General features: G+C 42.1%; 1 protein-coding gene across 1 annotated transcript; it reads right to left on the reverse strand.

The window, feature by feature from the left end:
* Positions 1 to 1898: 1898 nt before the first annotated feature.
* Positions 1899 to 8212, reverse strand: LOC142984533 (uncharacterized). The gene has a single exon (XM_076132232.1). The coding sequence runs from the start codon at positions 8058 to 8060 to the stop codon at positions 2298 to 2300; it is 5763 nt and encodes a 1920-aa protein (XP_075988347.1). The 5' UTR covers positions 8061 to 8212; the 3' UTR covers positions 1899 to 2297.
* Between the last annotated feature and the right edge of the window lie 4792 nt (positions 8213 to 13004).

A 13004-nucleotide genomic window follows, 5' to 3' on the forward strand; every position in this document is an offset into this window, starting at 1 on the left:
CAATAAAAGTCGTCCAGTGCAAATTCGACCATAGTTCGTGACAGTATGGCACTTTTTATTTTCAAATCTTACACCCCTACACGTGGAATGCGCAATATGCACGGGTAAATAGTGTACCTCCTACATAGAATTTCCTTCATCTATGTAAATAAATAGTTTTCCATTCACGGCTTTGCCATTACACAAATATTCTTAGTGCTTCCCTACCCTTTCCAAGGAACGTTAGTAGTTCCTACTGTGCTGTGCGTTGTCTGTCGCTAGTAAGTAGTTAGTATATTATAATATTAGGTCGGGGAAAAAGTCTTTTCACATTATAGTAGGTATGAACTTGTTATAAAATCTCTTTGGCTTCAAGAATCACAAATGAGTACACGGTTCATTAGGTTTCTTTCAGTGAGCTCGTGAGGTACCCAAATATCGAACTTTTTTGTGTAGAGAAAAGATCCGCGAAATGGGAAAGTAATATATTCATCGTGACTTCATTTTCTTAAAACTTAAGATTACTAGTTTCCAAGAGGTTTAATACCAAACTTTAAGCCCACCAATTACGTAAGCTTATTAGGCATTAGTGAAATCATATAGTTGCAATAGAAAATCAAACAAATCAACGAAAACTGCATATAAGAGATGCATAAATCGCTAATTATATCTGCAAGGAAAGCAGCATTATTTGTAGAAGAAGCAAAAACCTGTGACAGATATGATTTAAGTTGCAAAAGCTTGAAAATCACTTTGATTTAAACACCCTGTTATACACGAAAATACAGTCGGATTGTATTCAAGAAATTGTGTATTTTTGCTCGAATAAATACTATTTTGGACAAAAACACATAATCAGCGGAGTTCTCTCGTGTCTGCCTAAATTAATGGGAAAAAAGGCGTTTATTCCGGTGGACTAGCAAGCAATAGGACAGTAAGAATGAGCATATTATCTCCTCTACAATGTGTGTGTGCACAGCCGAAACTACTGAGCGTAGAAACTTGAAATTTTGTATGAAGATTCCTTAGGAAGTGTAGAGGAGCACTAAAAAAGTATTATTGGAAATTCCATTCCGAAGGGGGTGAAATTCAAGCAATGCCGTGGATGAAAAGACAGAAGAAAAGAAAGAAAGAAGAATATTTTTATTTTTGCACAACATGTACAAACCTACAACAACAACAAAAATAGGAATCAAAAACAAATAGAAAAACAAGAAGTGTGTAGACGCACTTCGCAGCTGTACAAAAGCAAGGGTGATCGCTCAGCGTAATGTTGTGGCACTTGCATTGCTGCAAGGGCTTGACAGCGCGCGTTGGTTGGTCGTATGGTTAGTGGTCAACCTAGTGTCAAAGTTGTTCAAGCCGCCCGAGTGACCTTTGACGTGGCTTAACGACTGTTATCTTAGTAGACAACAGCCGGGACCGACTTTTTACGTGCCCTCCGAAGCACGGAGACGCCCATCTCATATACCACTATGCGGTCACCCATCTATGGAATGATCGCGCCGAGGATTGCTTAACCCACAGATCGTTTACCAACCGGTGAGCGCAACTGGCTATGGGCGCCTCCACAGCGCTGATTTTCAGCGATCACCACAGAAAAGCTAGTTGTGCTATAATTTAATTATCTACCTGTCTAATAAGCAGCTGTAGTGCTGTACATATAGTATATAATATACAGGTACAATAACGAGGCACCGATCACGCGTCGGTTATACCTCGCCGTGCAATTACTACGACGGACCTTATTGACGGATACGGGACGACCACGACACGGGACGCAGGGACGGAGTTGCAACGACAATAGGACTGAAAATTGGCTTGTTCGTGTGCTGAAGGATGTCGAAGTTGAAAATGAAAACTGTGGTAGAGTGTCTTGCCTGCTATTATTGTACTGGGTACATTATGCTGTGCCGGTAAATAAGAAGACTTCTTGCGGTTTGAAGAAAGTTTATTTTCAGATCCTTATTGTTTCGATGCTAGCTGTGGACTGTGTTGCTAGTACAAATGGCCACCATATTTATACAAAATCCTCAAAATAAATGTAGGCCCTCTTATTGGCCGATAAAAATGGACCAATTAGAATCCCCGCATTTTAGCCAATAGGATTCCAGTAAGACATTTTGGACAAAAGCTTAAGTACTAGGAAACTTGACTGCGACGAGAGCCGCTTACATTAATTAACAATTTTTAGTGTATTTCTGTACAATTTCTTAAATAAAGTATATATATTTACAATTCTTGTCTTATTATCTACCTTATAAAAATACAATCAGTCGAATATTAGAAAATAACATAACAATTCTTAAAACTTAATGCTAAGTGTCGTGCTCAGTGGCGCCACCACGCACATCTCTCCCGCCGTGCGAGGTCGTCGCATCTTCTGTCGGTGCGGGTGCGTCGTCTCCCCTGAGCGGCAGTATCACCAGCTTGCGGACGGGTCGGCGAAGAACTCCTCCTTTGGTCAGGATGTCCACGGTCCTCACGACGTTGTCCGGGCCTGGGTAGACAGCTGTCACACGTCCTCGTAGCCAGATGTTGCGTGGCAGGTTGGGGTCAACGACCTGCACTAGGTCGTCGACTCGTACCGCAGGTCCGCGTCCGTGGGGCTCCCGCCGGTTTTGAAGTTCCGGTAGATATTCTCTCAGCCACCGCGTCCAGAAAAAGTCGGCTAGTCGTTGCGCTGCTCGCCATTTTGATGTTGAAAGTTCGTCTCGTTCTGTGAATGTACCGGGTTGTGGTACTCGGCCGGGTCCGCTCAATAGGAAGTGGTTGGGCGTGAGAGCTTCAGGGTCTTCTGCGTTAACTGATACGTGAGTCAGCGGTCGGCTATTCACGGTGTACTCGGCTTCGCTAAGTAGAGTAGACAGGACTTCCTCCGTAGGGTTTCGCTCGTGCAGTGTCGCTGTGAGGGCCACTTTGACTGACCTCACTAATCTCTCCCATGCGCCGCCCATGAATGGTGCACCGGGGGGTATGTAGCGCCAGGAGATTGTCCTCTTCGCTGCTTCCTGCGATGTCCCTGCGTCGATTGCTTGTCTGAGTTCCTTGTCTGCTCCCTTCAGGTTGGTACCGTTGTCCGACCAGATTTCTGTTGGACACCCACGTCGCGCGATCATCCTGCGTAGCGCCATAATAGCGGAGTCGGTTGTGAGTGAACCCGCTATTTCTAGATGTACAGCTCGTGTGGTGAGGCACGTGAAGATTGCGACGTATCTCTTCTGTCTTGTTCTGCCAACAGCTACCGAGAGAGGTCCGAAGTAGTCCACGCCTGTATACGTGAAGGGTCGTCGATGATGCGCGAGGCGACAGGCTGGCAGGTCTCCGGTCCTTGGGTGTGGCGGTACTTGTGTCTTCATTCTACAGAACAGGCATCTCTTCAGTATAGCTCGGGTCACTGGACGAATGCGTATGACCCAGTATTGTTGTCTGCACTCGTTCACTGTAGCTTCAACTCCGGCGTGATGTAACTGTCGATGTACTGAGTTGACCCACAACTTTACGGTCGGATGGTTTCCGTCTAACACCATAGGGCTTTTGATGGCTTCGTTGGCTGCTCCTATCGCGTCGATTCGGCTCCTGAGTCTGATGACGTCGTTGGTTAGCTCGACGCTTAGGTGATGTAGACGGCTTTCTTTGTTGATCGGTTTGTTGTCTTTTAAGTCTTCTATTTCTGTTGCGAAAGCTTCTACTTGCGATGCACACATGAGAAGTTCTTCTGCTTTCTTGAGTGTTTCAGCTGTTACCGGGATAATCTTGTCGTAGCTGCGTAAGGAAGTTGCTTTCTTGACCACCTCTCTCTTCGTTGTTTGATTCCAGTTCGGGTCCTTCACTGTGTTTCTGATTGTCCTTTTGTAGTTGACGTTATCCGTCCTGTTTCTACACAGTTGAATGAACTGTAGAACTCTCGCTGTTGTGTATCGAAGTCGATTCCAGTCTGAGAAGCGTGATACATCGGGTAAACCTTGACTTAGTTTCAGATCTTCCTTGTGGCGTGTGAGGTGTACCTTCTCTTCTGTCGAATCTTCCGTCTTCTCGTTGTGCTTCTCTGTTGGCCAAAGTTCTTCATCGGTGAGCAGGAAGTCAGGACCTTTGTACCATCGGTGGTGCTTGTCGAAGGCAACAGGTACGTCTCGAGTGGCGTCGTCGGCTACGTTCATCTTGGTTGGTATCCAACGCCATTCGTTGACCTTTGTACTCTCTTCAATCGCTGCTAAACGGTGAGCCACGAAGGGTTTGTATGATCTTGATCCCGTTCGTATCCAAGTTAACACTGTTCGACTATCTGTCCAAAATACTCTCTTGTCGGGTTTCTTCTCATGTTCTTCTATGACTGTTTCAGCTATTCTGGTTCCCATCACTGCTGCTTGTAGTTCTAAGCGGGGTATCGACGTCAGTTTGAGAGGTGCTACCTTCGCTTTAGCCATGATGAGTGACACCGCTACGTCCCCGTTCGGCGTCTCCGTTCGCCAATATAGGACCGCTGAGTAGGCAGACTCGCTCGCGTCGGTGAAGACGTGAAGCTGAAGCTTAGTCGCATCGCTGTAGCCGAGGTATCTCCGTGGTATGGTCACGTCTCGAAGTCTTTGTAGATGTTCCATCCATATCTTCCATTCCTCTGCGAGATCCTCTTGTATTTCAGCATCCCAGCCCGTTCCTCTGCGCCAGACTTCTTGTAGTATTTGTTTCGCCTTGATAGTCACCGGTGATGCGAGTCCTAGTGGGTCGAATAGAGACATAACGATCTTGAGTGCTTCCCTCTTCGTCGGCGTCTTCCTTTTCAGTAGTGGCGGTTCAATTCTCGCCAAGTTGAGATTGAACGTTAATTCGTCTGTAGTGATCTTCCATATGACTCCTAACACTCGTTCTGTGGTTTCTGTCGACGTATATAACTCGAGATCTTCCCTTTGTTCTTGTTCTCCTAATGCGGCTAATAGTGATGGTGAGTTCGACTTCCATTGTTTCAACTCGAAGCTTGCGTTTTGATGGATTTGTCGCACGTCCTTTGTTATACGTATAGCGTCTTCCAATGTTTCGAAACTGTCCAAGTAGTCGTCCACGTAATGCTTGTTCTTGATGGCTAACGCTGCTTCTGGGTTTGACACTTCGTATTGTTTCGCGTTCAAGTTTTTGACGTAGATCGCTGTTGATGGTGAGCTCGACGCGCCGAATATTAGTGACTTCATTCTGTACTCTTCGGGGGGATTGTCGTCTCTTCTATCTCCTCGCCATAGGTAACGTAGCGCATCTCTATCTTGAACTCGTAGTTGCACTTGCATGAACATTTCCTTGATGTCGGCTGTGACGGCTATAGCATGTTGTCTGAACTTCATCACGACGCCTGGTAGAGACTGTAGGAGATCCGGACCTTTGAGTAACATGTCGTTGAGAGACACTCCCTTCGTCTTGGCTGCTGCGTCGTGTACCACTCGTAACTTCTCTGGCTTCATGGGGTTGATGACCGCGAAGTGTGGTAAGTACCAGGTTTTACCGGGTGTTGTTTCTCGAGGTGCAGGTTCTGCGTATCCCTTCTGTACGAGTGCTTCCATCTGTTCCTTGTACTTCGTCTTCAAAACTTGATCTCGATCGATCTTCTTCTCGATGTTGTGTAGACGCTTCAAGGAGTTCTCGTAGTTGTTGGGTAAGTTGTAGTCTTCTTTACGCCATAACAGACTTGTTTCATACCTTCCATCTTCAGTCTTTTTCGTAGTGTTGTCTAGGATTCGAAGAGCTTGTTCCTCTGGGTCTGATCTAGGTCTCTTGGGGTTCAGGCAGATCGCGTCCATCTCGAAGTACTGCTTGACTAAGGTTTCTATGTGGTCTTCATTTGTTTCGGTCATATGGGATACGAAGTCGATGCTCTGGGTTTTGTGCTTCAGCAAACTGCCATGGAGTACCCAACCTAGTGACGTGAGAGATGCCACAGGTTGGTCTTTGTTTCCTTTTCTTATGTCCGATGTCAGTAGGAGATGCCAGTTGTCTTGTCCGATCAGTAGCTTCGGCTTCACGTCTTCATATGTCAACTCTCCCTGTATGTCCTTCAGATGTTGACACGCCTTGATGTGTTCCCTAGATACGCGTTGCGACGATACTTGGAAGTTTCTTACTGTACGAGCCTGTATTCTGTCTTCAAAGCCGTTCATACCTTTAATCGAGAATGTGACTCTTCTAGAGGCTATTTCTGACGTTTTGACGTCACTAATTGTCTGTATTTTCAACGGGTCGACGGGTCCTGTCGCTCCTATTTGCTTGGCTAGGTCGTTGTCGATCAGGGTCACTGTAGAGCCGTCGTCCATTAACGCGAAGGTGTTGATTAGACCTGTAGAACCTTCTACTTGCACCGGTATGATTTTTAAGAAAGACTGTTTCTTTCTAGGCGTCCACGTAGAGGTGATGATTTCCGACGCTTCGGACTCTTTCTTATCTTCTTTCTTGTTACAGTGTAGAAGCGCGTGATGAGTGTATTTACAGTCGTTCACGCCGCATTGTTTCGTAGCACAACGGTGAGTAACTTTCCTATATCTCAAACATCGAAAGCAGAGTCGTTTGGCCTTGGCTATGTCCCATCGTTCATCTTCATTCATCTTCTTAAAACGTCCACATTCTGTCACCAAGTGTCCTGTTTGTTCGCATACCGGACATCTCGGTGTGTACGGTTTTTCCGTGACGTTGTGAACTCTCTGTGGCCTCTTCTGTGCGGTGAACGGCGGTTGTGTTGATATTTGCTCAGGTAGCGCGTAAGGACTGCATAGCGTTGATTCTCTTCTCAGGAACTTGTCTAACTTCATCAAGTCTGGGTCTTCTTTGGGTTCCGCGGCGGCGAAGTCGAAGAATCTGTATCGCAGGGTAGGCGTCAGCTTGTCCACTATTGTCTTGCTCACTTCCGGGTTGTACATGTAGTTGATACAGCTTAAGGTTTTTAATGTAGCGACGATATTGGAGATTTTCGTGGCGAATATACATATGTCGCGGGGCGATTCTGTGAGACGTGGTAAAACTCGTAGCGCTTCCATTTGCATCATCGCTATTGACTCTGGTCGTCCAAATCGAGATTCGAGTGCTTGCATTATCTCGGATGGGTGAGCGTCGGTGATAAGCAGACCCTCAACTGCTTCCCTGGCTTTTCCTTTAAGATTTCTTCTCAGGCGGTTTATGTTTTCTACTGTACTATACACACTTTCCGTTTCATAGTAAGCGGCGCGAAAAGGTAGCCAATCTTGATACGAACCATTGAAAATAGGTAGTTCGATGAACTTAGGTCGTTGACCCGCTCTCACTGCTGACGTTATGGCCTCCGCAAGTTCCTTGAAGTCCTGTCGAGCTCCCGCCGGTGTGAGAGTCCCGTGCGACTGATGTTGATCTCCTTGCATAGTGGTTCTGATAACTGACGGCTCTTCCGGCTGATGTGGTTCGTTCGTGATCGCCAAGATTGGTTGCGTGTTTTGCCTCTCTAGCCAGCTGTCAACCCTTTCGTTCACTTCCTCTTTCGTACACACGGATATCTCTTCTTGTTCTTCATCTGAGTCCTCAGTCTCTAGGACGGCTAAGCGCGCGGTAGCCAACTCCACTTGTAAGCGTAACAACTCTTCCCGCGCTTTTGCGATTTTAATAGCTTTAACACGACTCGCGGTTGATCCCCCTTGCGCCCTTAGCACTGGCGGGGGGGAGGGGCACTGTGGTTTGTTCGGTTGCACACTAATGTTCACTTTCCTTTGCACTGTCACTGTCTCACCTGGTTTCGTAGTTTCCTTATTGCGGTTCGGAAGAGGATCCGTCCTCCTGCCAGGCGGCTGCATACACGCGGCGTCCATCCGGAGCGTCGGTGCTGTTGAAGCGGTTACCGAAGGTGTTTCGTCTGTTGGTGGCGCAAGCGGTGCCGAGGCTCGTCCCGAGGGCGCTGTCGTCGCGGTGACCGATGTGGTGGCTGCTGTGTTCTCTGTGTTGTCGGTCGTTCCTGTGACGCTGGTGCCCGTAGCCTCGGTGGTAGCACCGGTCGCCGAGGTGCTGGCCGTGCCCTCGGACGACGACGGTGTTTGTGCGGTCGTCTTGCGCCCCTTTCCTTCTGAACGCGTAGTCGGCATGTTTTCGTTTTGTTCACGTTTCTATCTTCAGTTTTAATAATTTCTTTCTTCACTATTTTTCAGGATTCTTTCTTCAATGTTTTTCAGGATCCTTTCTTCGATAATGTTTCAGGCTTGTTTCTTCACTGTTTTCAGGATCCTTTCTTCGATAATGCTTCAGGCTTGTTTCTTCACTGTTATTCAGGATCCTTTCTTCAATAATGTTCAGGCTTGTTTCTTCACTGTTTTTCAGGATCCTTTCTTCGATAATGCTTCAGGCTTGTTTCTTCACTGTTATTCAGGATCCTTTCTTCAATAATGTTCAGGCTTGTTTCTTCACTGTTTTTCAGGATCCTTTCTTCGATAATGCTTCAGGCTTGTTTCTTCACTGTTATTCAGGATCCTTTCTTCAATAATGTTCAGGCTTCTTTCTTCAATGTTTTCTTCCTGTATCCGGCTCGAAGGACCATTTAATGTACTGGGTACATTATGCTGTGCCGGTAAATAAGAAGACTTCTTGCGGTTTGAAGAAAGTTTATTTTCAGATCCTTATTGTTTCGATGCTAGCTGTGGACTGTGTTGCTAGTACAAATGGCCACCATATTTATACAAAATCCTCAAAATAAATGTAGGCCCTCTTATTGGCCGATAAAAATGGACCAATTAGAATCCCCGCATTTTAGCCAATAGGATTCCAGTAAGACATTTTGGACAAAAGCTTAAGTACTAGGAAACTTGACTGCGACGAGAGCCGCTTACATTAATTAACAATTTTTAGTGTATTTCTGTACAATTTCTTAAATAAAGTATATATATTTACAATTCTTGTCTTATTATCTACCTTATAAAAATACAATCAGTCGAATATTAGAAAATAACATAACAATTCTTAAAACTTAATGCTAAGTGTCGTGCTCAGTGGCGCCACCACGCACAATTATTATTGGCCATACCTTCTAGATTGGCTACATTGACTATCGTTAGTATAGACAGTCTATCTCTTAGCCAACTGGTTATAATATTATTATAATAGGCTGATGATTGATTCTTTGATATGGAAATGACTAGTGTAATTTAGTTATTGTATGAAACCTACGTTTTTAACGATATTAGTCCTGTTTAATAGGGAGCAATCCTATTGCTTTATAAAGGACACGTTACCAAACTATGGGCTACTAATGAAAAAAAAAAATGTTCAGCAGGTTTAGGTAGGTAGCTTTTTGCTCAAAAGTATCGAATCCTGGATCTCGTGATCAGCAGTTGTATACACTACCACTCAGACCACAGACACAGTTAATTTTTTTCTTAGATTACCTAGATAACCTGAATTGTCAGTCTAGACACCTACTTTATTTAATTTCGCCTGTTATATAGAGTTATAAAGTTAATATTGTCAAATTTCACACCTTTAATAACTGTTTAGAACTCCTAGGTATGTAATGGCGCTTATAAGAGCTTATAACCAGTTATGTCTATGGATGGAAAAGTGGTTATTTTAAACTGTGAAGTTCCGTGCTTCCGATGGCACGAAAAGTAAATCTCGTTTTTAATCGACTTCAAAAACGAAGGAGGTTGTAGAGTCTATGTTATAGCATAAATAAATATATAATCAGCGACGACCTGCCATAATAAAATTAGGTACGTCTAATGACATATTGCTAGCCTACCTTGGCTGACACTGAAACCAAATATACATATATCAAATCACGCCGTCTCCCCAAAGGAGTATGCAGGTGAACAATTATTAATTAAAGTTTTATTTTTTACTTTTTAAAGGTGGTTGGCCACTATCACCTAAGCGTTAAGGCAGATTCAACAGCGATTGACACGTGTTCAATCTTTGCGTGTTCTCTTAGCCACGGAAGTCCACAACTTCAACTATCTAACTCAGAGCAAACACTTAGCATTTTTCCAGAAAGCCTTATAAGTAATATTATTTCCAATTCCGTCCCTGTAGTGTACAAGAGACCGTCACGGCGTTACCTTAATTAAACGGCCACCCGTTATCGGCCCGCCGCCCTGATGTATGGACTACAGACACCTGTATTACTTACATACATCTATGTATGGACACATACATATATTTATGTATGGACATAATATACATAAGTGCATGTAGAGACTCAAGAGAACATAGAACTGTCCGTGAATTTGTCCGAGTAGAAAGTAATCTTTCTATTTGTAAAGCTCCTAATTTGTGTACTTTTGTTGGCGTATGAAAAAATTAAAACGAAAAACGGTTATTAAGTTCATAGTACAACAAGTTACAATGAGATCATGATATCATACTACTAGTAGATTGTATAGTTGAGTATAAACCTGAGAATAGCGCAGTGCCGAAACAAGGCATGTCTGTATTGTGGGGTCCCAGCTTATTAAGTCAAACAACCATTATCATTGAAACTAAAATATCCTCCATTTTAATAAAGTCTTAGTATTATTTACTTAATACTCTCTTGTATTTAATTTTATCTAATTTGGTTCAACAATTTAACCATGAAAGAGTTTTCAAAGAGCGTTCAATTTCTTTGAATGTTTTTCTAACACTAACTTTCGCCTATGGATCTGTTAATATGTATATTTTTTATTTAATCTACTGTCTAATATATGGATGTAAATGAAGCAAGCGCAGTTTATATGGATAGTACCAAGTGACGTTCTCTGGTCTATGCCTACCCCTATGGGAGGAAGGCGTGATTTTATGTATGTATGTAGTATAATGTCTATACGGGCTATCCCTTATCTATTACTCTGAAAAATTCATATAATTTTTTTCAGTACAACTGTCAAAAAAATCAGACTAGAAGCAGCATTTTATTTTCAGAAGTTTAGTTACGAACGAAAAGATCAGACTAAAACCATTTCACTCAGAATTAATTTCAAGCTTATTATTATTCATCTAACCTCAACCAAAAAAAATCTTCTTCATATTTACCCGAGACTTATAGCAATATTAATAAGCTCTATATAATTCTTGTTACATAATTGTAACATAGCAATAATGCTGATAACAGATATGGCTGACTGATAACTGAGTAATAAATGATACACGTACAGCGGGGAAAATAGGACCAAGGAGTGGAGGGTGACCATAGAGTTGTAGGTTCTAGGATAGAATATTGTTTATGGGAAACTTTATGGTGTTTTTTTCCTCTTTTTATGACTAGGCGTTTTTGTCTCAATTTTTTTAAGACTACTCCCGAACTAACAAATGCTCTTGTGTCGCGGGGACTTTTACTAACATACAAACAACGTAATGTTATAATGTAACGGGTCTTAATCGCGATTGATAATCAAAGGTTAGAATACCTTATTTGTTCACCCGACTATAATCACTAGTCGGGTGGAAAAAATAAGGTATTCTAAGTTTTGGTTATCAATCGCGATTAAGACCCGTGTGTACAAGTTGCGACAGTTTAAAATCGTTAAATACAAATAACGGACACAAAGTACAACCTACAACTATTTGTGGGTCGCACAAATATTCGAGTGGGAATCGAACTCACGACCCCCTCCCCAAGACGCACTGGTAGTGTCGACCACCTTAACCACTGCGCCACGGAGGTTTAATGATAAAGAATTATCTAGAATGTATGTCCCAATACGGAATCGTCAGTTTATTCAAAGTATAGCACAAATAACAGGAAAATCCTTATTCCTAGGTCACTAGGTCTTAATACTAACTAATACCTAATTATCAAGCACTTAGAGTTACTAAACATAACATGATAATGTGCCATTTCCTGTCATATATATTATACTAGCTGACCCGCGCAACTTCGCTTGCGAGAATAGATAAGATAAGAGAGAATAGGTGAAATTTTTTCCCGTTTTTGTAACATTAATTACTGGTACTCTGCTCCTTTTGGTCGTAGCGTGATGATATATAGCTTATGTCCTTTCTCGGGTATCAAAATATCTCCATACCAAATTTCATGTAAATTGGTTCAGTAGTTTAGGCGTGATTGAGTAGCAGACAGACAGATAGACAGACAGAGTTACTTTCGCATTTATAATATTAGTATGGATTCAATTTAAACGGTAAATCGTTTAAGGAAAGTTTTATTGTTTTGTAAAATCTGTTTAACAATTGAGATGGGTTTTTGGTAGTCCTAATAATATATAATGAGAAAATCTACTATAGTCGAACCAGTTAGCAAAGCCTTGACATGCATACAACTAATATCATAAATGCGAAAGTTTCTGAGTATATTGATATATGTATGTTGATTTATTTCCGGTAGAATATTGATCCCATCGATCCTATTTAAACCTTGTCTCGATAGTTACAAACATTAAAAAAAAATGAAAAACAATTCAGTTCTGTCGTTTAAAAGTTATGCGTGTCATCTCACTCTCCTTCCTCTTTTAAACACCTTCACAACAATCTCTGCATCACCCTAAGGTAGACTGGCAGAAAATGCTCCTGGCATTAAGTCCGTCTTTATACAGCTCTGTATATAAAGTTTAAAAATAAATAAATAAATAATTCTATGTAAAGCATAGATTTTCTTATCCGCTATTTTGTGTTCATAGTCTCATAGTCACCCTACGATATTTTCGTAGCGCACTTAACAATAATACGCTTATCTGCACATAGCTATATTACTGATGCCTATCATGCGCTGTATTATTACTACTCCTCCCATGTGTCTATGGTAGCTCTTTTGTTTATCTGTTACATCATTTTTATTCTGTGTCCACTTGTTTATGGTTCTTGTTTGAATTGCGAATGTATTTTTTTCTTTTTTTCTTGTTGGTGATATGGTTTTATTTGAGGTTTTATTGCTTTTGTTTAAAGAGAATGTGGATATTTATAACTATTAAATATACTTATTGTAAAATAATATTTCATATAGGTTAAAATAAATAAAGTAATAAGTACCATCCACGCAGAAAATACAAGATTGTATTATAAAATTAAGACACGATAATAATAAAAAAAACGTGTGTACTAATATTGTT

This window comes from Anticarsia gemmatalis, chromosome 27 (assembly GCF_050436995.1).
Source record: "Anticarsia gemmatalis isolate Benzon Research Colony breed Stoneville strain chromosome 27, ilAntGemm2 primary, whole genome shotgun sequence".
Classification (NCBI taxonomy): Eukaryota; Metazoa; Arthropoda; class Insecta; order Lepidoptera; family Erebidae; genus Anticarsia; species Anticarsia gemmatalis.